The sequence below is a fragment of the Hemitrygon akajei genome, chromosome 13 (assembly GCF_048418815.1).
Source record: "Hemitrygon akajei chromosome 13, sHemAka1.3, whole genome shotgun sequence".
Taxonomy (NCBI): Eukaryota; Metazoa; Chordata; class Chondrichthyes; order Myliobatiformes; family Dasyatidae; genus Hemitrygon; species Hemitrygon akajei.
In genome coordinates, this window is record NC_133136.1 from 60,934,964 (window position 1) to 60,962,263 (window position 27,300).

Here is a 27,300-nt window from a genome sequence, read left to right on the forward strand (position 1 = left end):
TAGAGAATACAGTTAAGATTCTAGATTCAAGATCATTTAATATCATTTCCAGTGCACATGTGTAAAAGAGAACAAAATAATTCTTACTACAGATCTGATGGAGTTCAAAAACACACAATTAGATAAAGAATACAATAATAAAAAAAATCATATAAATGCATAAACTGGCTTATACACATCGATTGATTGTATATCCATAAAGTGACGCTAGGTACAGGAGTTTCTGTGCATAAGGTGATTCTGACAGTGCTTGTACCAGACGTACCAGAAATGGGATTTCATCAGTGTGAGCATAATTTTCTGTACCTTATTTTTCATTGTTCAAGCCAATTAGTATTTACTGTCCACTGTTTCTTAAGTGAATTTTTCATGATGAGAAATACATTATTTAGAAGCAGAAGCATCAGGTACTTTTTAAAAAAAGCAATTGCACATGAAGTTGAAAAGAAAATCAATGTCAGGGTAATGAGGAAATAGCAGGGGAGCGGGATTAATTGAATAGTTCTTGCACAACAGGCACTTCGAGTTCAAAGACATCCTTCTGTGCCCTATACTTCTGTAACATATTAGGTATTTGTAACTTTCTTCCTTAGGCAAAAAGCAGATGAAAGGAAAAGAAAATTGGGAACACTACAAAAGAGATGAAATCCTCAGCATCCTCTTTTGTTGCTTAGAGATAAGTGTTTAAATTATTGTAGTTATCAATCCAGGGAGTCTCTTCAATCACTAATTATTTGGGGACTGGACAAAATATACCCAATTTAGTCTTTGCATGTGTAGCATGTTTAAATTCTCACTGAAGCTCATCTCTGATTGTTCATTTCATTTGCTTAGTTTGCTGAACAAATAGAGAGTTTCATGCCATCAATTTAGTCTGGATAGAAAAGAGTAATTTCTAACTCTCTGAACTGTGCAATGTCTTGATACAATTTTTAAAATATTTCTGTTAGTCACCATTCAATTCAATTTTAATATCTTGCAGGTCAACAGGTTCACTGAAGTAGATCTCAGGTTAGCCTGATGAATAACTTGTCTCTAATCATTTCTGTTCCAGGCCGGTAAAGTACAGTTTGGCTATGTTTATGGAATCAGTGTCTTTGGGTGTCTGGCAATTCACACACTGCTGAACTTGATGAGTGTCACAGGAGTCTCATATGGCTGTGTCGCTAGTGTCCTGGGATACTGTCTCCTTCCAATGATCATTCTTGCTGGCGTTGCCGTTCTCTTTTCACTCCAGTAAGTGTGCCAATTAGTAACTGTAGATATTTATAAGAGGCTGTTATAAACCTCTGTCAAACTAGTTGTTGAGATCAAAATGCAAGGTGCTAAAACTTCCCTGCAGTGGCACTAGATGGTGCTTTTAACTGTTCTGTCAGTCTTGTAAACTGCAAGAAAGTATCATTTATCCTGATCCATTCTAAAAATATACATTATAGGTTAGCAATAAATCTCCTTTCAGCCCCGTCTTTTCAAATGGAGACTGTCGCAATATATTAAATCTCTCTTTGTAGGTATTTTCCATCCTGGACATGATCTCTGTGAATCTACATACATCATTCATTGGGGCGGAGTGGGTAGTGGGAAATAAAAGTGCAGATTATGTAATTCTAGTTATGGAATCAAGTTGAATTTCTGTTCCTAGTGTCTGAACTACAAAGGTAAAGAACCCCATTAAAATGAAGCTTTCAAGGCTTCGTGGAAGTTCAGTTATTCCAAGACTTTGCAAGGCATAGCAGGTTTGTCAGTGTTTTTCTACAAACCTTAGACAGGATGGCTTTAAAATAATTCACAATTCACAATCTTGTAAACTGAAGGAAAGGTGCAAAACACCCAAAAATGCAGGCACAACATATGGAACATAAAACAGTATTCACTTTCCTATATTACCCTCTTGTTGATCAAAAGAAAAATCTACAATTATCAGAAAAGATTTATCGTGTAGGGACTCTACATTTTGGTTAAAACTAAGAGACATCTGTTGAGGAGAGCATTGACTGAAAATGTTTTCTCTGTTTGATACAAGTATTATGAGTTGCAGGACCAATGTGGGCATTTGGAATTTACATAATTTGGTTATGATCTGCTTGAATAATATAACAGCATGGGGATTTGAATGATCTGTTCCCATTGTAATTGCAAAATTCTGTTTTTTATGTCAAAATAAACATAACAATCTCTTGAAAGTAGCAACATTGGAGGCCATTTTTCATTAGCTCATGAGAAGTTTCCTTTAAAAACTAATGCTGCTTCAGATTTAAAACCATTCAAAATTTTTGATATAATTTCTGGTATGCATTAGTGTTTTCATTCGGACACAGATCAAGGAAGCAAAAGGTCCATCTTCCCACATACATTACATATATACCGGTAGTCTGTGTAGTCCATGCTATTGAAAGTGAAGAACTTGCCTGTTCTGCTGTAGAGTTAGCCTGTTCTGTATTTTTGGTACTGAATTTTAAAATGCTTCTGACAGTGTAATGTGTTGCACAGCATACTTGGTTGTTAAGAGAACTGCCGAATCCATTCTGTGGTATTTTATACATATATTTGAATTATTTATCATCAAGATAGCAGATAGTGAAACAGTGTTCTCCCAAAATCTTAGCCAGAGTTCTTTCGTATTAACAAATTAAACTGTTCTCATGCATGTAACTGCACTGTATTAAATCATATAGAATTAATAATGTCATTAGGTGATTATTTATTTCTCTAAATATGTCCTAATAAAATTCAAGATCGCTCAATTAATCCGTGAGTCAATGTAAAATACTGAGGGGAAAATATGAGGAAAAAACTAATGAGATTTATTGCTGCACATTTGAAAATGAAATCAGCATTGTTTCCTGTAGGTGCTAAAGATGAAGTAATCTACTTTAAAACTATTTTGTGGTCTTTAGCACACTGTTATGTTGAATATGTAGATCCCTGTAGTCAGGTTAACAGGAATAAAATTTAGGCAAGCACGGTTCCCACGGTTATCTGGATTATATCTCTTCGCACCCTATTTCCTGTAAAAATGCCATTCCTTTTTCTCAGTTTCTTTGCCTCTGCCGTATCTGTTCCCAGGATACAGCTTCCCATTCCAAGAGAGCTGTTATCCTTCTGTAAAGATCAGCATTTCCCTCCCTCTACTATTGATGTTACCCTCATTTGCATCTCCTTCATTGCCTGTACACCCACACTCACCTCATCTTCCTGCTGCCTTAAACCTGATAGAGTTCCTCTTGTCCTTACTAACCATCCCATCAGCCTCCACATCCAATATATTATCCTCTGCAACTTCCACCATCTCCAAAGGGATCCTACCACTATAGATATCTTCTACAGGGATCGCTCCCTCTGTGATTTTCTGGATCCATTCATCCCTCCTCACTGATCTCCCTCTAGGCAATTAACTTTGCATTCAGCTTAAGGGCTACACATGCCCATACACCTCCTCCATCACCTCCATTCAGGGCCCCAAACAGTTCTTTCAGGTGAGGCAACACTTTAGCTGTATATCTGCTGTGCCAGTCTATTGTATCGGTTGCTCCCGATGCGGCCTCCTCCTCATTGGTGAGACCCATCATACATTGAGGGCCTGCTTCGTTGAGCACCTCCATGTCATCTGCCACAAGTGGAGCTTCTCAGTGGCGAAAAATTTTAATTCCAGTTCCCATTCACGTTCTGATGTGTCGCTCCATGGCCTCCTCTTGTGCCAAGATGAAGCTACCTACAGGGTGAAGGAGCAAGAGTTTATGTTCCATCTAGGTACCTTCCAATCTGATGGCATGAATATCAATTTCTCCTTCTGGTCAACAAATTCCACACCCCCCCCCCCCCCCCATGCTTCTTTTATTCCCAAATCTGAGCTTTTACTTCTCCTCACCTGCCTATTACTTCCCCATGGGTCCCCTCCTCCTTTTCTTTCTCCTACGTTTCACTCTCCTCTGCCATCAGATTCCTTCTTTTCCAGTCCCTGACCTTTCCCACCCACTTGGCTTTACCTATCACCTTCCAGCTAGCCTCCTTCCCCTCCCTCCCCCCACCTTTATATTCTGGAATCTTCCCCCTCCCTTCTCAGTCCTGATGGAGGGTCTCAGCCTGGAACATCGCCTGTCTTCATCGCCTTTCTATTCATTGGCTGACCTGTTGAGTTCCTCCAGCATTTTGTGTGCATTCCTTTAGACAAGCAACAGTCTTTTGCTGTTAATGAATTCAAAGTGAAATTGCACTTAAATGGTCACTTCTTACAGCTTGCTGTGATGTACAAAATAGCTATCTTTGCTCGGTAGCCATACATTTACTGTTTTTTCAGCTTGGTTCATTAGTGTACAGCATAGAACGGACCATTTGGCATGAAGTGTGTACACTGGCTATTTGCTAGAGCCAAGCAAAGCTGAACTTACTGCCCTGTTCTCTCCCCATAGACTTGTATTTTCCACAGTTTAATGTATATATTCTATTTTCCCTTTGAAGATAAAACGGTGTCTGAAACATAGAACCATAGAAAACCTACAGCACAATGCAGGCCCTTCGGCTCACAAAGCTGTGCTGAACATCTACTTACTTTAGAAATTTCCTAGCGTTACCCATTGTCCTCTATTTTTCTAAGCTCCTGTACCTCTCCAGGAGTCTCTTAAAAGACTCTATCATATCCGCCTCCACCACCATCGCCGGCAGCCCATTCCACACACTCACCACTCTCTGTGTAAAAAACTTATCCCTGACATCTCCTCTGTACCTACTTCCAAGCACCTTAAAACTATGCCCTTTCATGCTAGCAATCGCTCTGCATTGTCATTCCTGTGGTAAAGTTTTCCATATTCCAGCAACCACTTAGCCAGAGAGACATTTCTCATAATCTTTCTGATCATTCTCCTAGTACCAATTTAAAATTGATGACTTCTCATTTCTGTGTCCCTGCCAGGTTGTATTTATCCTGATTCACACTGAACATCTTTTATTTGATAAAGTAGTAATAAATCCCCTTTCAGCCTTGTCTTCTCAAATTAATCCTCTCTTTCTAGCTATAATTCCCACCTTGAACATCATCCTTGTGAATCTACATCATTCACTGGGGGGAAGTAAAAGGAACAAATTTGATGATTTCCGGAAGTTCAATTGTTCCACGGACTTGCAAGGCCTGGCAGGTTTTATCAGCTTTTCTCTTGCAAAGGTTATTTTAAGAAAATTGAACCACTTCCCAATATCTTTATATGTTCAATATCATCAGGATAGCAATTGCAGAAGAAAAAGAGCTTCTATCCAATGGGAATGTTTTGGAAATGTTGTAGCTAACCTTCATATATTCCAAATCCTTCCAAATTAGTGAAAAACTCCAAGCTATAAGGATATAGTTGAATGTGTTTTTTTTATTTGTATTGGAGTATAACGTTGCTAATACCATTTAGAGAGAAGTTTCCAGAAAAATCGGTCAGTCTGTCAGAGGAGGTGTCTGCCTGTCTACACATGGTAGGCATTTAGCAGATAATTAATCTAAATCTCCTGTAAATTCCTTTATGTAATACAACACTTTGTTAGGTTAAATTGCTGGTTGTCCTCCAGTATCTTAGGAGAGAGGAGAGAGAGATACCGAGACAATACTTGAAATGGTGTCAATGCACCTTATATTTTTTTAAAACAGCTGATTCAGGAAATAGGACTATTGTGTAAGGAATGCACACAAAATGCTGGAGGAACTCAGCAGGCCAGGCAGCATCTATGGAAAAGGGAAAGCAGTCGATGATTTGGGCCGAGACCTTTCATCAAGACTGGGAAAAAAAAGATGGGAAGTCCTAATCAGAAGGCGGGGGAGGGGAGGAAGGAGTACAAGGAAGTAGGTGATAGGTGAAACCGGGAGAGGTGAAGGGGTGACGTAAAGAGCTGGGAAGTCGATTGGTAAAAGAGACTAAGGGCTGAAGAAGGGATCTGATAGAAGACAGAAGGGCATGTAAGAAAAGGAAGGTGGAGGAGCACCAGAGAGAAGTGATGGGTAGGTAAGGAGATAAGGTGAGAGAGAAAAGGGGGAAATGGGAAATGGTGAATGGGGGGGGGGGGGGGTAATTACCAGAAGTTTGAGAAATTGATGTTTGTGCCATCAGGATGGAGTTTGCCCAGACAGAATATAAGATGTTGTACAATAAGTTATTCAAGTTTCTCAATTTGAACAAAACCTTATATTCTGTCTGGGTAGCCTCCAACCTGATGGCATGAATATCAACTTCTCAAAGTTCCAGCAATTGCAGACCCCCTCCCCCTTGACAACATGTATAAAATTAAGTTAATTGGTAGAACAGTAACATAGCTTGTTAAAAAGTAGTGGGAGTTCTGGATCTCACTGCAGGAAAGGATTATATAACTAGAAACTGTTACCACAGAAACTGTAAAACTAGCTGGATGGACCCTTTAAAAGCCATAACCTGCAGGACACAGTGCTTGGAAATGTAATTAACAAAGTCCATCCATTGTTGACCCAGAAGTGAACTGAAGAGCCCCCTTCTCCTTCATAAACTCATATGATTCTATGAGAGAATTTTTTTTAATTTGTGGAATTGAAACCTTTGGAATTCTCTCCCCCATATGGCTGAGAATCCTTACTTGCTGCATGTTTTCAGGATGGAAAATAGTAAGTTTTGGGGCATCCAAGGGAATTGGAGGATTTGGGAGTGGTTAGGAAAGTGGAACTGAAGCCTAAGATCAGCCATCCTTACTGAGTGGCCAAGTACACTTGAGGAGCCACATGGCATTCTATTTACACATTTCCGATAACTCAGCTCAAAATATATTCTAATTAATCCTCATCAATACCTAAAAAATGTTTCCCATTAGCTGAAATATAATGAATTCTCCATGGTAATTTTAATGAATCTCAGTCAATACATGCTGCTGCCACCTGAAATGTAGGCTCAGCATGACTAATCGAATGAATCTGAGAAATCCTTCCAACTTATCCCCAGATTTGGCCAACTTGTGGCACAAGACTGTCAGTTAAGTTCAGTTTCCAGGCTTGAGATGAGCCTTGAATATTTGTTGTAATTCTACAAAGGAAGTACAAAGTGTAGTATTAAAAGTATTAACAGGACATGTCAGTGAAATTACTGGTATTCTGGTATGAAAGTCTTCAGACAACAGATTCTAATGAGAAATTTCACTTCCACTTTCAAATGTCTGCTGTAATAGTTACTGCTGAGGAGTTTTGGCAGGTTTATATACCCAAAGGATGTATATCAACTTTTTCCATCACTTCAATAAAACCTACCTCTTCCAAAATTTTGTTAGCAAAGGTTCTCCCACATTTCAAGAAATATTGCACATTTAATTTCCTCTCCCAAGTGGAAAAAAATTGACCTTGGTCTCAAGGGGCTGCCAAAGAAGAGGACAAAAGTACTCTTTTCTCCATCTGGTATGGAGACACCAATGCTTAGGACTACAAGAGGGTTGTAGACTCAGCCAGCTCCAGCATGAGCTCAAGCTTCCCCACCATCGAGGACACCTCAAGAAACTGACGTTCATCATAAAGGACCCTCACCATCTAGGACATGCCTTCTCATTACATCAGGGAGGAGGTGCAGGAGATTGAAGGCACACTCTCAATATTTCAGGAACAGTTTCTTCCCCTCTGTTATCAGACATCTGAACGGTTCATGAACACTACCTTGCTATCCCTCTTTTGCACTATTTATTAATTTTTTAAAATATTTTAACTTCTAGTAATTTGTTATTCCTGCATTGTACTGCTGCTACAAAACAACAAATGTCATGAATTATATCAGGTTCAAAAACCTGATTTGGAAAAGTTGAAACAACTATTTTGGTTCAAAGCAAACATCAATATTTAGGTGAAAGCCCTAATTTCAGTGAAGAAAAGGATGATCTTTTTTGTGCTTTCCAACGTATACTCTGATCATTTCTAATTAATTTCTGATATGATACCATAACCAGATACATCTCCCTTCTCCCTACCCTTTCAGCATTCCCAAGTGATCATTCCATCCTGGATGCTGAGTTACCTCTTCCATGTCTGCCAATACCCATTCCTCTTCCACTGGCTCCAAGACAAGACGACTATACCTGTCTTGTTAGTTCCTCCCTTTTTTGTTGTCCAGCTTCCTAAGCAATCTTTACAGTTGAAGCAATTATATACTTGCACTCATTCCAATTAAGTGCAATGTATTCAGTACTCAGAATTTTATCTCCTTAACATCAGATAAATCCAACAAAGAGGAGTAACATCTTAGCAGAACAACTCCATTTAGGCTTTACCTGAAAGTTCTTAGTTGATAGCATGAAGGTGATCAAGTATTTGCAGTGCAGAAAATGTCCTCACTTTATTTTGGTAATGGAGATCTCCAAATTCAAATGTATATTGTAGTTGGATTATGATCAGTTGTTCATGAGCGCTGCATAGAGACACTACTTCTCAAAGTTGTCTGAGACTAAATGGTGGAACCCTGCATGAGGGCTCTCCTGTCATTCTGCTTCCAAACATGAGCCTGCAGCACCATCAGTGGCCTCCAAGCCACAAACCCTGATCATTTCTTTATCATTGCTGACAATTTCAACCATACTAACTTAAAAACAGGCTTGCCTAAATTCTATCAACATGTTGACTTTGCTACCAGTGGTGAGAACACGTTAGACCTGGTTTATATCAACATCTGCCGTGTTCACAAAGCTGTTCCCCATCCCCACCTTGCATAATCTGACCATCTATCTACTATCCTAATTCCTGAATACAGACCACTGATTAAATGAGAAAAACTGGTTCAAAGGGAGATAACGACCTGGTGAAAAGGAAGAACCTCAGCATTACAGGACTGCTTTGAAAACACGGACTGGAGCTGGTCAGGGAAGCGGCCACATATGGCCATCACATTAGCATCTATGAATATGATTAATCTGTAACTGGCTTTATAGAGAATTGCATTGAGGGTGTCACCATTATTAAACACTTCTCTGAGAGGGAAAATCAGACCCCATGATTGACAGCAGAGGTCCACTGAGAACTTGCTGTGGCTGCTGGGAGATCGGGATGCTGCCTTCAGATTAGGGAATAAAATGGCTCTAAGACCAACAAGAGCTGTGCTCCTCTGGGCCATCAGGAAGACAAATCAGGATTTTTCACAGAGAATTTACAGTAATTTTCGTGACACTAGAGGCACGAGGCTGATGTAGCAGGGCATTCAGACCATAACAGAACGTAACTCCACCTTGTGCATCAATGATAGTGATGCCTTTCAACCAGATAGGCAGAATGTCTTTGAAGATTGAAGGCCCAAGGTACATTTATTATCAAGGTATGTATCAGTATACAGCTTTGCAATTCATCTTCTCTGGAAACAAGGAAGACCATGGAAGTTGTTCAAAGAGAAATATCAACCCCCACCCCCACATATGCAAAAAAAAACAAATAGCATAAATGGTGAGAAATTGAGTCAATCATGTCTGTGCATCATCGCTAAGCTCGTGACCACTTACTCTGTGGAATCTTCGAGGAGACATCACAGCGCCAGTTTGCTAAATCGATCTTCAAGCTGTAGATCACAGGCTCTAACACTACCAGAAACATATTTGAAATAAAAAGATGTAGAAGAAGTGAAAGAATCAGTTTTGTGGACTATCTGGAAGATGTCGTCTGGCAAGGAAAGCCTCCCCGAAGAGCAGGCACTCTGTTTGGTCGCAGCTGACGTGAGGGGGACCCTTGCCGGGATCAGCCTCTGTAAAGCTGCGGGTCCTGATGGCACACCTGGTTGGCTGCTGAGAGAATGTGGAGCCCCGTTAACAGAGGCTTTAACAGATATCTTCAACATCTCTCTGGTGCAGTCCACTGTCTGCGCAGGCTTCAAGGCAGTCACCATCATCCCAGTGTCCAAGAGGGAAAAGGTAACCTGTCTTAATGATGCTGATCTCAACAATAATGAAGTGCTTTAAGCGGCTGGTTATGGACCACATTAAACCTTCCTGCAACATTGGACCCTTTCCAGTTCATCTATCGCTCAATCGGTCCACCTTTTTGGTTGATGGATTTTCATTTGTAGCTATTTTCTTATTCACTGTTACATTATCCACAAAATAGATAATTGTTAATCATTACTCAAGGTAATTTTCTATGCAAGGTTAGTGACCAGTAAAGGAAGAAATTGGATGGTAGCAATATGATTTACTAACATAGCATATGACACAGGTAATCTTGAAACTGCTGTATTTAGGAATGCCAGGTTAATACAGTAGATCAGTATGCTTTCCTTTAAACTCAAGGCTCTTCATTGCTTGGCTCAAAAGATTCCAACTGAAATAAGTAGGTGTAGTTTTTGAAAAATGTGGGTCCAGTGCTGAAGAATACAACAATTCACACAAATCAGCAGAAGGGTGGCACTCCTTGGCACTTCTGTCTTCCAGTTCACAAAATGGATGCAAACAATTACTGGTGCCTTCACATACCAATAATCCTTTATGCTTTTTTCACTTTAGTGCAATATTCAGAAAGAAAATGAGCAACATGCTCTTTTTTAGAAATTAATAACAACAGGGAAGTGATTGTTTTAAAAGCAGTCGTTAAATTGCTATTAAAATTGTATGATGAATTAGGTATCAGTGATTTGAACAATAGAATGGTCTCCAAGGTCACCTTGCTGCATTAATGCTAATATCAGACTGTTGTACCCAAAATTTAGATGGAGGTGGCAAGATATTTAAAACAAGGATGTTGTAATCTCCATATATTGTGTTAGATATTCACACAATAACATCTTTCCAGTTTAAAAATGGGAACTACTAATCAAGTTTTATTGATAGAACAGTCTCCTATTTTGAGTGAACTTATTTTGGTTTGTGCACAATTGACCAAAGACTGAAAACAGAACTCAAAATCTTTATCAGCCCTCCAGTCTAAATTAGACAAACGTATACTCGTCTCCTTCAGATGAATTGGAGGTAGATTTCCAAGAAAGTCATGTAATCTTGGAGGATTTATTAAATATTTGACATTGCATTGCTGGTAATATTTTGCAGTATGATGTACTCTCATGTTCTCATCCCTAGGGGAGTACTTGGAGTTCCGCTTACTTTGATTGTCATTGGATGGTGCAGTCTGTCAGCTTCAAAGATGTTCACTTCTACTTTAGCAATGGAAGGACAACAACTTCTTGTCGCCTATCCTTGTGCCTTACTCTATGGGATCTTTACACTTCTGACGATTTTCTAAGTGTTTTTCTTTCAACATAAAATGGGTACCTCAAATGTATTTTAATTGGACCTTACAATTTTCTTGATGTGATTTTGGGATTCAGTAAACAATAAAAGAATGGCCACATGTACATAACTGCTATAGATGCTGCTTTATTTTGTATTAACTGTATAAACTGGCATCCATCACCAAAGACTTCCACTCCACAATACTAAGAAATCTGCAGTTGTTGAGTTCTTGTTTGGCTGATAAGGAGTGAGCAGTTTCTATTAATAAAAATCTCTTTTCACTCTCCTGAATCCAAGCAATTTAAGCATAGTTTGACATAAGCTTTCTCATAAAATCAGTGTAGTGGCCTATTGCATTCTAATTAGTTAAAGGTACCAGCAAATGGCACTTCCTGATACTTGTTCATCCAATATAGCGCTATTCCTCATATAAGGTTTTCCAAATGGGGCATGATTTGCTGTACCAAAGTGTCTGCCATTCATTAGATTGTCTCAATACTCTTCAGTTCCACACATTGTTGACTTCTCAGCTGCTGGAAGGGAATCCAGTGAATAGGACAATCAACAAAATAGCCCAGAATTTGGTGTCAGTGGTGAGCAGATTCACCCGTTACAGACCACCCTGAAAGGAATAACCAACCTGGTGCCTGCCCCCACTGTAGAGTTGCTGCTTGAACTGACGTGGATTTCACATGGCAATACCCTACCCTTTAACAGGGCCTCTACAAAGTAATGGGAATATGCGGTGGTTGTGGTTAAGTAAAGTTCTATCGAAAATAAAACAATCATAGCTTTAACAACTGGCTAAGTCATAATTCCTGGTTTGTGATTTAGCCAGGAGTCATGACTGTCGCATACAAGAACACTGTATGCAAGAACCTTTCTGACATTCACAGAAACATTAACTAACTTTTTTTAAAAAGTGTCTGATAAAAATAAAGAATAACCAAGAGAAAAAATTAAAATTTATCATTTCTAAAATCTGAAACTTTCAAAAGATAAAGCCAAGTTCATTTAGCATAAGAGTTAAATTTTGGTTCAGTAGAAATTGGTTCTTAGTAGCATATATCTGCCCTGAGCTTTGGATTCATTAATGTCAATATTTTACACACAAATCACGCATAAAGCACCTTAACCAAGGTGAGATTGCACTCACGATCATTTCCAGGTTAAATTACACCCATCTGTAATGTGCTCTGCCCTTCTCAGGTGTAACTTACAAAAAGGTTATTTCATCCACATTAATTTCAGTGACAATCAGATGCCCATCTCAAGCTTTGGGATTTGCCAGCATTGATGGCTTCCCACAAGCAAAGGCAGCCAAAAGCTGTTTTCATCTGTCTAGAGGACCCCCTATTAATAATCTACAACTTCTCATCAACATCCCTCTATGTCCAGATGGTTACTGATTATCATAACAGTTGTCTGATGATCAAGGTTATGTTGTTGGGAAGAGTACATGCAACAATCTTGTTCATGCTTTAGGAGTCTGAGCTGCAAGACATTTACAGGACTAGCACTGCCCAGAGGTATGGATCCTGGTGGACAAGAATTCTCTTTTACTTCCCTGGTTCCTGACATCAGTTTGCAACCCTGCCTCAGATACTGATCATAGCCACGGGAGCTACAGCAGGATCAGAATCATCACAAAGAACACCAGTGGTCTTCTGAAAGTAAGGTTCATCTGTCTAGGACACCAAGCTTTACACACCTAGCTAGTGACAGGATTTCAGGATTGCAAGCCATACATTGTGCAACCTAGCAATACAAGACAAGAGCTAGTGCTGGAGAAAGAGCAGTACACGGATGCTAGGTGCAGGTTGAAGAGTAACAGGGACAAAAGGACCATGGGGCTGAGTCGCAAGCAAAATGTGGAATTGGATTGGTTTTCTTATTGACATATGTCCCAAAATGCAATGAAAAGCTTCTTTTTGCATGCTGTTCATACAGATCAAAACATTACACAGTGCATTGAGGTAGAGCAAGACGAAACAAAAACAATGCATTACAAAGTGTAAAAGCTACGGGGACAGTGCATTGCAGGTAAGCAATAGAGTGAAGTTCATACCAAGGTACACGGTGAAGTCAAGAGTCCATCTTACCATACTTGGGAGCCACTTATTAGTCTTAGAACAAAGGGTAGAAGCTGTCCTTGAGCCTGGTGCTAGTGCTTTCCTGGGTGCCCTGGGTGTTGGGGTCCTTAATAATGGATGCTGCCTCTCTGAGACACCACTCCCTAAAGATGTCCTGGGTATGTTATAGTCCATTGTTAAGGATGAGGTTTCAGGATACTTGGGGGCACATGATAAAACAGGCCAAAGTCAGCATGATTTCATTAAGGGGAAATCTTGCCTGACAAATCGGTTGTAATCTTTGATGAAATAACACGCAGGATAGGCAAAGGAGAGTCAATGGATATTGTATACTTGAATTTTATGAAAGCCTTCCATAAGGTGCTGCACGAGGCTGCTTAACAGGATAAGTGTCCGTGGTATTACAGGAAAAATACTACCGTGGATAGAGTAAAGGCTAATTGGCAAGCGGTAAAGAGATGGAAGAAAGGAGGCCTTTTCTGATTGGCTGCCGATGTTCCACAGGGGCCAGTGTTCTGATTTTTTTCTTTTTACGTTGAATGTCAATGATTTGGATAATGGAATTGTTGGCTTTGTGGCTATATTTGAGGATGATGTGAAGATAGGTGGAGGAGCATGTAGTGTTGAGGAAACAGGAAGTCTGCAGGAGTACTTAGACAGACTGGGAGAATGGCACTGCCAGATGTAGGGAAGCATATGCTTATTGCCTTTGATAGAAAGAATAAAGGAGTAGACTATTTTATGACCAGAGAGAAATTTCAAAAATCGGAGGTGCAAAGGGACTTGGGAGTCCTTGTGCAGGGTTCCCTAAAGGTTAACTTGTAGGTTGAGTCTGTGGTAAGGAAGGCAAATGCAATGTTAGCATTCATTTCAAGAGGGCTCGAATATAAAAGCAAGGATGTAATGCTGAGGCTTCATAAGGCATTGGTCAGACCGCAGCTAGAGTATTGTAAGCATTTTGGGCTCCTTATCTAAGAAAAGATGAGCTGGCATTGGAAAGGGACTAAAGAATGTTCAAATGAATTATTCTGGGAATAAAAGTGGTCACCCATGAGGACCATTTGATGGCCCTGGGCCTGTACTCACTGGAATTTAGAAGAATGAAAAGGGATTTCTTTGAAACCTTTTGAATATTGAAAGGTCTAAATTGAGTGGATATGGAGTGTATGTTTCCTGGAGTGGGTGAGTCTAGGACTAGAGGGAACAGCCTCATAATAGAAGCGCATCCATTTAGAACAGAGATGAGGAGGAATTTCTTTAGACAGAAGGTAGTGAATCTGTGAAATTCATTGCCACAGATGACTGTGGAGGCTAAATGACTGGGTATACTTAAAGTGGAGGTTGATAGGTTCTTGGTTAGTCATGGAGAAAGCAAGGGAATGAGGGATAATAAATCAACCATGAGAGAATGGTGGGCTGAATAGTCTAATTCTTCTCTCATGGTCATTCAGAGGGTGGCGCAAGTGTGGAACAAACTGAGAGTGGAAGTGGGGTATGTGGGTTCAACTAGAGCAGTTAAGAGAAGTTTGGATAGGTACCTGGATGAGTGTGATATGGAGTGCTATGGTCCAGGTGCAGGTAAATGCGACTAGGCAGAAAAAAAACAGGCCAGCAGGGACCCGATGGGCTGAAGGGCCCATTTCTGTGCTGTACTGCTCTATGACTCTATGATACCATTCATAGGAACTCAGTTAGGTAGCCAAGGAAAAGATGGAATTATTTACCTTCAAGCAGACAAAAGATTTCAGAAGTGATGAAGGGTTTTCTTACAGCATAAGTTAATCAACAAAATTAACATGCAAGATGAGTGTTTTAAAATTTAAGAGGAGTGTGGAATCAGAGTATCTATCAAGGAGAAATGACACAACTGCCTGAAAAGTAATACAGTGCAAGACTGAAGGTAAGATCTAAGGGAATTGGGTTGATAACCTAACACTTTCAAACAGCTGCTGTAAGGAGATGAAATCTATGACTTTAGATTAGGTGTTTCTATGATCAGGAAGGATTAATATCAGAGAAATATATTATATAACACTCCCATAATCTGGTATCAATTTTTGTCTAAAATCTGTCTCATTCATTAGTCTGGAATCTGATGAGTGGATATGGCTCGGGATGGGAGCTAGACTGTGGGTTGCAAGAACCAGCGTTGGGATTACCTGCCATACGGAATGTGAGTTGTTTTGCTGCAACAGCTGGGGTCCAGAGTGCTTCTATATTTCCAGCTCCCTTTAAATTCAGAAGAACTTTTATTATACTACTGCGTGACTGGTGAAAATTGGGGAAATAAACATGTGTTTTGTATTAATAGATGAAATTATTAATACCAGTCTGCCAGTCTGGTGCCACTAAAATTCCATGATAGCTGGATTATTGAGCTTCACTGCAACATCAAAATCGAAAATAATCCATAAAAATGCATGCCAATAATAAACTCAAAAGAAAGCTCTTCATGACTTTCCTCATGCTTCAGCTATTGATTGAACCCTGTGCCAGATGGTATGGGTCATAAAATCAACAATAAACCAATGTCATTTCATTCCACGTTGTTTCATTTTACATTAGGTGATTTGGACACTATATTATTTGTGGAAACAATGTCATGAATACTCATTAGCCATCCTATTAGAAACAGACTAAATTCTCAATGCGTGTTGCATGTGTTTCTTACATTGGCATTTTAAACTTTCTCATTCTCATTGACAATTTGTAGAAATCAATATTACCGATCATGTGATCTTATGCCACTGTCTCTCCGGTCCCTGGGACTGAACTCGCATGACTCTATTCTCTTCTATCTCTTAGTCCACATAATAAGTATTTTTCTTTCTGTGCGTAGATTACAATTTCTGAAGTCTTTCAAAGATCATTCTTGAAAGCCTCTGCTTCTTCTTAACGTATTCCTTCCACACCCCTGCCAAGATCATCTACAAAAGGCAACTAGTATTCATATGCACAATAATAGCATGCACATCTGCCACTCCACCCACTCTTGGATCATCAGATATTTCTCCAATGTCATTTTGCAAGCCCACAATAAAATTACTAGAGGATTCACAGTGAATACTGACATGGATTCCTCCTTTGGCCATAATGCTGTGTGATTTTCTTGTCACTTGTGCAATATCTGAGATCTTGTACTGAGCCTCTATGTTTGTTTAGATGATAACAGTAATTATTCTTCAAAAATAACACATTAGTTTTAAAGCTTTTATATCTATGCAGACAAGCAAACTACTACCTCCCTGCAACAGAAATAAACATTTGCTTCTTGTAAAGATAGTTTGTCATTCCCTGACGTAAATATTTAAATTGGAAATTTAAACTTGTGCCTGAATTGCAATAACAGACTCATAAGCAAATGAAGTAAACAGATTAATAAAGATGTATTAAGAGAATCAAACCCCACATTTAATGTCCCTGATAACTCCAGCAGAACCCAAATGCATCCTGCAGTAGGTCAGGCTAAATAAAATGGTGACACGCATTAAGGAGAGACTGGACCCGAGGGTGGTCAATATTGCATCTGGGTCTCATGAAGTCTCACAGCTTGATGGTCCAATTAGTTTCTACCATCCATCCTTTGCTAACATACCAGTACTTCTACACGGTAAATCACTTGGATGAAACATTGACAGTATTTACTTCTATCATAGAACATAGGCCCTTCGGCCCACAATGTTGTGCCAACTCTCAAACCCTGCCTTCCAGATAACCCCCCACCTTAAATTCCTCCATATACCTGTCTAGTAGTCTCTTAAACTTCATTAGTGTATCTGCCTCCACCACTGACTCAGGCAGTGCATTCCATGCACCAACCACTCTCTGAGTGAAAAACCTTCCTCTAATATCCCCCTTGAAATTCCCTCCCCTTACCTTAAAGCCATGTCCTCTTGTACTGAGCAGTGGTGCCCTGGGGAAGAGGCGCTGGCTGTCTACTCTGTCTATTCCTCTTAATATCTTGTACACCTCTATCATGTCTCCTCTCATCCTCCTTCTCTCCAAAGAGTAAAGCCCTAGCTCCCTTAATCTCTGATCATAATCCATACTCTCTAAACCAGGCAGCATCCTGGTAAATCTCCTCTGTATCCTTTCCAATGCTTCCACATCCTTCCTGTAGTGAGGCAACCAGAACTGGACGCAGTACTCCAAGAGTGGCCTAACTAGAGTTTTATAGAGCTGCATCATTACATCGTGTCTCTTAAACTCTATCCCTCGACTTATGAAAGCTAACACCCCATAAGCTTTCTTAACTACCCTATCTACCTGTGAGGCAACTTTCAGGGATCTGTGGACATGTACCCCCAGATCTCTCTGCTCCTCCACACTACCAAGTATCCTGGAGTGGCTTGGAAGATGAGCACCTTTGGGGTGTGGTCCTTTGGAAGAACCGATTCCTCACCGACGTTGCCGACTGAAGCGTTGTGGGAGATTGAAACATTGAGACAGCTGTCAGAGGCTTCTGCTCTCGAGGATCTCTTTCTCTCTTTCTCTTGAAGGTGAGGGAGAGTCTGCTGATTGTCGAGTTGTGGGAATTTGAAGAAGCGAAGCTGCAGACTGTAACATGGAAGCAGCGGGCTGTTGGCCTTTGCCCTCGCTGTGGCAGGAACGATATCGCTCTCTCCCTCGTTAGTAAGAAACAGGGCCTGTTGAGATGTCAAAATGTTGGGATGGACAATAGTTTTTGATGGATCATGAATGATGGACTCAAGGGGCATGCTATTGCTTGCGTGATGGGTGGTGGAGAGGAGTTGTTGCTTTGTACTGTAACAAGTGGAGGAGGAGAAGGGGGGAGGTGGGAGAATGTCTTTGGGGTTCTAACATTTTTTGGTCATTCATTTTTTTTTTCACTCTGTTTCATGGATGTCTGCGAAGAGCAAGGATGTCAGATTGTATACTGTATACATTCTCTGACATTAAATTGAACCATTGGCTCTTGCCAAGTGCTTAATAAACCATGCAATCTCAATATCATGGAAACCCTGACAGGCTCTGCTCAAAGTCTTTTTCCACGGCGTAAAAGGTTGGTGGTGGTGGTGGGGTAGGAGGGGAAAAGTTTGAAAGTAACATCAGAGGCAAGTTTTTACGCTGAGAGCAATAGGTAAAGATAGTTGTGTAAGCAAGCAGTTTGGTGGATTTTAAGGTTTTAGAAAAGCACATGTATATGAAGGGAATGAAAGGACATGAATAATACACAAGAGGAAGTTATTTAATATGAATTGCCATCAGCATTGACACAAAATTGCGGACCAAGTGGTTTGCCTAGTGTAGTATTGTTCCATGCTCTGTGCTTTAAGCAGCTAGACATTTTTTCATACACTTTTCATAACTCATAATTTACAATGAGCTCAGAACAGATTATATCTTACATTTTTGCTCTTCAGGATAATGCTACATTAATTAATTAATGCATTTTCAATTAAAAAGAAAGTTAATAATATAGCAGTATGCTGAAGTATACTCTTGCAATAGTACAGTTCGGCTTATATGCCTGGTAATGACCTTAAACCAAAATGTGGGCTTGAATATTTATTGCATCATGCTCTGCTCTATGGCAGAAGCTCCTAGCTCTATAAATTATATCCCTGGTGATCATGCTATTTCACTGCTGTAACATTCAAAGATTCTATAAAGGGAGCATGAATAACATTACGGTACAAAACAATAAATGAAGGCAGCCTTAAGAGTCCAATCTCCTCTCCATTATTTAATAATGCAGGGCTTTAATTTCCTCTGTTGATATTATACTGTGGAACATGTTTCTTTTTGTGCTCTTTACAAAAATCTGTTAAACAATTGAACTGCACTAGAAACTAAATTCCATTGCTAAAACTTGCCGAATTGATTTGGTTAGGTTTTCCATCAATGATCAAGTAGTAATTAACCTGCAAGTAGGGAGATCTTATTTGATGCAGGCAATAAATAGAAATAATTTAAAATCATTGTGTATTTCAAATTACCATTACATCTGAGGATGTGAAATTACCTCTCCACGTTCAGCTCCCTGGATCCTTTCCCTCTTCAGCTTTTGTTGCTCTTGGCTCCTAAACACACTGTTATCAGTAAAGTTGTTTACCAGCATGAGTTTTTAATTTAAAGACTGCTACATCTTAACAAATTACCTTAACATCTTAACAGTTTCTGCCCTCCCAGTTATCTCATCAATATCCTTTGTTGTTGGCACAGGTAGTCTTCTTATCTGACCTTAGTTGTCCCAATAAGTTTTAATGGGCTGTTTTCTGAACCACCAAATAATGGTTTGATAGTACTGAGTGGATTTATTTTTCAATGGTGGATAATGCTTCTAAAACAACTTCAGTACAGCAATGGAGTGAAATAAAGCCCAAATGGAAAAGAGCGATAAGATTTCTTCCATGATACATGATTGTGATTCAGCTGGACTTTTGTGATTTCCCACCAGTTTTTTGTCACATCTATTAGCACCAATATTGGTTCTTCTCCAAATTCCAAATAACCTGAATTTTAATTCCCTGACTGCCATTATTTGTATTTGAATACGCATTCTCTTCCACACACCCTACACCTAGGAATTACTTTCAGTCTTCTGTTCACTATTTTACCCAGCCTCCCATTTTCCCCTCCATGACCCTTTCCTTGCCGTCAGAATGGACAAGTTTTCTACTGAGCATTAGGAAAACTGACTCTCTAGTTTGCAGTAATAAAAGTAAATTCCACGGTCTTGATATTGGCCTGAACTTCCATTGTGTTCTCTAAATATCCTTTTGCAAGCCTGGTATAAACTGTTGGATCTTACTAAGTAAATAGCTGAAACCTGGAACAATTTGTTTGATGATCTACTTGAGGGTTTCTCCAGTCTCTTGCCGTAGTTTTGATGAGAAACCAGGAACTTTCCCAGATTTTTAGGGCCTCCTCCTTGATCCCTTGTTCTGCTTCCTTACTCAATTTTAACAAGACAAAAGGTAATGCCCCAGAACTGAGCTTCAGATTCTGCATTCTCCCTATCATCCAGACCAGAACATTATTGTTGTAAGTGATTGTTTTCACTAACCATCAATAAATTCTCACTTGCCCAAAATGTTCTGATTACAACCTAAACGAAGCATTATTCTTCAATTATTTCTGCTTTTCTTTTCAGCTTTATTTTCTCATCCTGTGTTTCATTAACAGCGGTGTTAGGAGACACTAAAGAAGCACAATTATTGAAGTCTTTAGACTGGACAGGCCTTTATAAAGGTAAAGGTCACCAGCAGATTCTGTACCTCAAAGAACCGAAGTAGGGAAATTCTTACAACTAACACCTTCCATTATTCTATGATCTATGTGGTTGATTCTGTTATTTAGTATTAGATCTTTCATCTTTTATATACCATACCAAGAAGAAACAGTTGGTCTGGAAAGCTAAGCAGGTAAACTATGTCATATCTCATCCTGAAAAAGTTGATGCTGAAAGTGAAAACTTTCCACCTTATACACCGCATGCCAGTGGTGTATTTTTTCTATAAAATTGCTTCATTTGATGCCTGTTCCTTGCCTTCAATGTGGAAGATGGTTGAATTGTGTAAGGTGAGATAAGACCATAAGAGATAGGAGCAGAATTAGGCCATCTGGCCCATCGAGTCTGCTCTGCCATTCAATCATGGCTGATCCTTTCTTCCCTCTCCTCAGCCCCACTCCCCAGCCTTCTCCCCGTGACCTTTGATACCATGTCCAATCAAGAATCTATCAACCTCTGCCTTAAATACACCCAATGACCTGACTTCCACAGCTGCCTGTGATAACGAATTCCACAAATTCACCACCCTCTGGCTAAAGAAATTTCTTCACATCTCTGTTTTAAATGGACACCCCTCTATCCTGAGGCTGTGCCCTCTTGTTCTAGACTCCCCACCATGGGAAACATCTTTTCTACATCTACTCTGTCTAGGCCTTTCAACATTTGAATGGTTTCAATTAGATCCCCCCTCATCCTTCTGAATTCCAGTGAATACAGACCCAGAGCTATCAAATGTTCCTCGTGTGATAACCTTTTCATTCCCCGAATCGTCCCTGTGAACCTCCTCTGAACCCTGTCCAATGCCAGAACACGTTTTCTTAGATGAGAAGCCCAAAACTGTTCACAATACTCAAGGTGAAGCCTCACCAGTGCCTTATAACACCTCATCTTCCCTGCTCTTGTATTCTAGACCACTTGAAATAAATGCTAACATTGCATTTGCCTTCCTCACCACTGACTCAACCTACAAGTTAACCTTCAGGGTGTTCAGCACAAACTCTCCCAAATCTTTTTGGATTTTTGGATTTTTTCCCCATTCAAAAAATAGTCTGAACATTTATTTCTACTACCAAAGTGCATGACCATGCATTTCCAACATTGTATTTCATTTACCACTTTCTCTCCCATTCTCCTAACCTGTCTAAGTCCTGCTGCAGCCTACCTATTTCTTCAACATTACCTGCCCTTCCACTAATCTTTGTATCATCTGCAAATATGGCCACAAAGCCATCTACTCCATCACCTAAATCATTGATATACAGCATAAAAAATGTAGCCCCAATACCGACCCCAGTGGAACACCACTAGTCACTGGCAGCCAAACAGAAAAGGATCCTTTTATTCTCACTCACTGCCTCCTATCAATAAGCCAATGCTCTAACCATGCCAGTAACATTCCTGTAATAATGTTCCTGATGTTTTGTGGTCATGCTTTATCCAATTACTGAAACCTTATTATTAGGTGTAAACAGGATTACTGTTTACTGGGGACTGAATTATAAATGGATATTTTGGCCAATTACAAAATAAATTCATCCTTTTTTTCTAGTATGTAATATCTTGAACTCATCATTAGAATATGATAGCTTTATTCTTCAGTCCAACTACTTATGATAATCTTTCCCACCAGAAGAGCAAAATTTAACAATTGAAAACTTAGTAATACACGAAATTGAACTGAATTATCGAAGGACAAACAGAAAAGTGCACCACAAAGCACTGCATGTATTTTTACTTTAATTTGTTCCTTATTGAGTACTTGTCAGCTTTAGAGGAGACAGAAAGCTAATGGACATGTCTGGATTGTTTACACGTTTCACTGTTCCTTTCTTCTGAAGTTATTGAAGATGTTATGATTCCACTGAAGATCAAAGTTAACTCCTAGATTTTATTCTGATCTGACTCAATATATTTAATATCTAGTTGCACCGTCATATACACTTTGTTATGCCATTACGATGCAGGCAGCAAAGTCAATGCTGCCATACCCACTCAGACAGATGCGTTACAATGATTTTATAATCAACTCACCTCATCCGACCACATTCCACATTATCATGTCAATACTGTTGGTTGTCTTTACACTACCAGTTGCCTTGCTGGTTTACATTGACCACTTAAATGCAGCAGGAAAGAAGATTTTCCTGTTACATTAGTAAGTGATTCCAATTTGGATATATTGATCTGAGTTAAATTTGAACCATTTCACGTTTCTGCAGCACTTTGTCTTAGAACCATGTTGCAATGGATGGTATCAAATTGCAAGTTCAATTCACAAATATTGCTTGAGAGCTGATGTTTACCCGCAAATGGATTTGAACCAATCGTGCACGTTTCTCTGTTACACTTGCTCTGTTGTCCTTTCTCATTGATCATTAATTGTTCGTTCTGTTTACCTTGTCATGTGACACAGGCAAGGACACTTGATTCTAAACAATTGGCTTATTGATCATTACAGAATGTCTCTTTGGTGTTTCCCACTCCCTCCCCTCTTCTTTTCCCTTCAATGATTCTCCTCTCCCTGCTGCCTTCCCACTCTCAGTCCACAATATCTACATACATATCTACCATAAAATATTCTGTATATAGTCTCTCCAGTTAATTAAAAGTCCTGGATTCTCATGAGCATTTAGGAAAGTGGATGGGTGGGGGGAACACCTAGGAAAGGGTGTGAGCATGAATGAGTGAGATTAATTGAGTAATCTCAGTGTAACATACTAAATCCTTATGGAGCCTGGCAGGATAGATGCAAAAATGATCTTTCCCTGTCTCACACCATCTCAAAATAAGGGATCGATTATTCAGGAATGAGATCAGTAAATCTTTCTTCACGCCATAGAGTAAGTATATTAAAGATGGAAATGGGAAAAACATAGAACAGTACAGCAGTATGAGTCCTTTAGTCCATGATGTTGCATCGACCTACTCTGTGATCATTCTAACCCTTCCCTCCTATTCAGCCCATAACCTTCCTCTTTTTTCCAACATCCTTGTGCCTGTTTGAGTATTTTTAATGACCCTTTTGTTTCCGCCTCTACCGCTACCCCTAGCAGTGCATTCCAGATACCCACCACTCTCTGTGTAAAAAAAGCTGCCTTTGTCATTCCCCCTAAACCTTCCTCCATTCGTCTTAAATGGACGTCCTCTGATATTGGGTATTTCCACCCTTAAGGAAAAGGTGCTGACTGTTCACTCTATCTATGCATCTCATAATCTTATAGATCTCTATCAAATCATCACTCATCCTCTGCTGCTCCAATCAGAAAAGCCCTAGATTGTTCAACCTTTCCTTACAGGACATGTTCTCTAATCCAGGCCACATCCTAGTAAATCTCCTCTGCACCTCCCTTATGCTTCCACATCCATTTTATAAGGAGGCAATCAGAAATGAACAATATACTCTAGAACGAGGGGTCACATCCAGAACGAGGGGTCACAGTTTAAGGATAAAGGGGAAGCCTTTTAGGACCGAGATGAGGAAAAACTTCTTCACACAGAGAGTGGTGAATCTGTGGAATTCTCTGCCACAGGAAACAGTTGAGGCTGGTTCATTGGCTATATTTAAGAGGAAGTTAGATATGGCCCTTGTGGCTAAAGGGATCAGGGGGTATGGAGAGAAAGCAGGTACAGGGTTCTGAGTTGGATGATCAGCCATGATCATACTGAATGGCGGTGCAGGCTCGAAGGGCCGAATGGCCTACTCCTGCACCTATTTTCTATGTTTCTATGTTTTCTAAGTCTGGTCTAACCAGAGTTTATAGAACTACAACTCTACCTTGTGGCTCTTTTAAACTCAATCCCCTGATAAGTGAACGCCAGCACACCACATCCCATCTTAACCACACTCTCAGCTTGTGAGTAACTTTGAGTGATCTATGAACTTGGACCCCAAGATCCTTCTGTTCATCCACAATGCTAAGAATTCTGGCATTAATCTTGTACCTGTTCCCAATTCACATTCCCATGTTCCTATCTAATACCATAGTACAAACGTTTGTAATTAGCCCTTCCCAATTAAGTGCTTTCCCAGATAATCTGTTTCTAACCCTGTCCACAGCTATGACAAAAGTCACGGAGTAGTGGTCACTATCTCCAAATTGCTCACCTACTGACTAGGTTCGTACCAGATCTGGTATGGCCTCTCCTCTAGTCAGCCTGCCCACATACAGGCTGGACACACAGAACAAATTCTGCCCCATCTAAGCTGTTTGCATTAAGGAGGTGCCAATCAACATTAGGGAAATTTAGCCATGACAATAATCTTGTTATTTTTGTACCCTTGGAAAATCTGCCTACTTATTTGACCTGATGGCTATTGGGATGGCCAATAGAATATCCCCAATAGAATCATTGCTCCTTTCCTGTTTCTGACTTCCACCCACACTGATGGTCCCTCTTGGACGTCCTCCCTTTCTGCAGCTGTGATACTATCCATGATTAGCAATGACACTTCCCCCCCCCCCCACCTCCATCATTTTACCTCTCACCCTGTCCCTTTTGAAACATCTAAACCTCAGAACATCAGACAGCCAATCTTGCCATTGTAATAGCCAAATCTCTATAATGGCCACAACATTGTAATTCCATGTATTAATCTATGCTCTACGTTATTCACCCTCATTCTTAATACTTATCACATTAAAGTAAACAGATTTCAACCCATCCAACTCACTGCTTTTATGCCCTATTGCACGTTGGAGCTCACAATTTTCCCGTTCGTTCATCTCCATTGATTTCACAAGGGCCTCGTCGACTCCCGACCCCATTCCACATCCACTCAGTCCAACAGTCTAGGGCCTCTCCGTTCTGGCATCTTCTCTCTCCATCTTCCGCTGAACAAAAGCCCACGGGTACCTTCCTCTCGGGCATACAAGAAAGAAAAAAACTCCCCTCATTAGATGGCACACATTCCAAAGCCCCCGTTATCTCTGGCCATAACCCAAACACTGCTGCTACAGAGAAACCAATACAGTAGCAGTGAAACCTTTCCCTGGGCATTACACTCTCCCCCCACCAAATTTAGTCATGTTCTCGTGACGGTGAGATAATTTGCCAACCCTTCTTGCAAAGCACAAAGTCCAACTTGGGTGTAAAAGGCAGTGACATAACTCCCCAAAGCAGGAGGGGGCACACTCTGTTCCCCCGGTGCTACATAGGCCAGTCTTTCTGGTGGTCTCCTAATTCCGTGAGTCCTCCACATCCCCTCTACTTCTTCATGTTCCAACACTACTGGGGATACTTCTGGTCTACCTGGCAAGGCCTCCCCCGGCCTATCACTTGTGCCCACCTACAACTCGAACTTTTGGCATGAACATTGAATTCTCCAACTTCCAGTAATTCCCTCCCTCTCCCTTACCCATCCCAGTTTCACTCTGCCTCCTCCTCCGGCTGCCTATCACCTCCCTCATGATTCTGCCTTCTTCTATTACACATAGTGCTTTCCTCTTACATTCCTTCTTCACCTTTCCTGCCCATCCCCTCCCCCCACCCCTTGATTTTTTTCTTCATATTGGTTTTTCACCTGGCACCTACCAGCCTTCTCCTTCCCACCCTCCTTCCACCTTCTTTATAGGCCCCTGCCCCCTCCTCTCTTCAGTCCTGATGAAGGATCTCGGCCCGAAACGTTGACTGTTTGTTTCCACAGATGCTGCCCGACCTGCTGAGCTCCTCCAGCTTGTTGTACGTGTTGCTTTGACCCCAGCACCTGCAGTGCACTTTGTGTGCAACTTGGACCCCTCTGTCCCTTGGCGGAGCCCGGCTTCATCCCTTGCAGGGTCTCACTGTGACTCAGATAGACCTCCAGATTTCACCTAACTCGGCATGAGAAGGGTTGGGAGTCTCTTCCTCAGTCAGTGCGGAGTTAGCAAAAGGCAATGTGCTACACCTCCATGTCCTCATCCTCCGAATCAGTATCCCACTCAGGGGTGAATACCCGGTAGCTTTATTTTGTGTACAGTTGTAGCAATGGACCAGATGTCCAATATATTGACTCCACCTACTCTTGTTGCTGATCTCCAAGGTTCTGAGCATGACAAGCAAGGTCTGATTAAACCACTCGGGTGCAGATCACCCTGCGAGTGATAAGGAGTGGTCCTCGACTTCTCGACTCCGAGCATGCTCAGTAACTCATGGATGAGCCTGCTCTCGAAATCCTGTCCCTGATCACTATGTATCCGATGGGGGAAGCCATAATGAATTAAATACTTCTCCCATAATGCTTTGGCCACCGTAGACACCCTCTGGTCCTTGGTAGGGAAAGCCTGCACATATCTGGTGTAGTGATCCATGATGACTAAGATATTCGCCATGTTGCTAGCATCTGGCTCTATTGATAGGAAATTCATACATATCAGTTCCGGGGACCCTGCACTCTGCAAGTGGGACAAGGGAGTAGCCCTCGTAGGCAGCGTCTCCCTCCATATGCATTGAATGCATGACTTGCAGTATGCTTCGACCTCTGACTTCATTCGGGGCCAGTAGAACCGGTCTCTGAGCAATCCATAGGTCTTTTCAACCCCAATGTTCAGAATCATCATGAAGTGACTTCAACACCATCCTCCGATACCTCTCAAGCAGAACCAGCTGGGAACGCCGAGGTTGGTCCAGGGATGATGTGACCTGGTATGGGATCTGGTTCCTCAACTCCAACCTGGGCCATTTTCTCAGTTACGGAGGCATTGCAGCGTGTTTGGTTTTCTCCGTTTGGGCCGGGTCTCCTTTTTTGACCGCTGACCGAATGGTACCAGTGTCCGGGTCATCTCGCAGAGCAGCTGCCAC

General features: G+C 40.7%; 1 protein-coding gene and 1 long non-coding RNA gene across 3 annotated transcripts in view; one reads left to right on the forward strand and one right to left on the reverse strand.

Annotated features, from left to right (window-relative positions):
- The window catches only part of LOC140737926 (protein YIPF5-like), a 31,641-nt gene extending 20,339 nt beyond the window's left edge, over positions 1-11,302 (forward strand). For both annotated transcript variants that reach the window (XM_073064736.1, XM_073064737.1), the window contains exons 5-6: positions 1,055-1,236; positions 11,023-11,302. In XM_073064736.1, the coding sequence (XP_072920837.1) occupies positions 1,055-1,236; positions 11,023-11,185 (345 nt within the window). In that variant the 3' untranslated portion in view covers positions 11,186-11,302. The remainder of the gene's footprint in view (positions 1-1,054; positions 1,237-11,022) is intronic.
- LOC140737927 (uncharacterized) lies at positions 19-25,971 on the reverse strand. Its single transcript, XR_012101266.1, has 3 exons — positions 25,196-25,971; positions 19,255-19,321; positions 19-3,712 (listed from the first exon to the last, which is right to left on the reverse strand). It is a non-coding gene; the product is annotated as an uncharacterized lncRNA (long non-coding RNA).
- Positions 25,972-27,300: the final 1,329 nt, after the last annotated feature.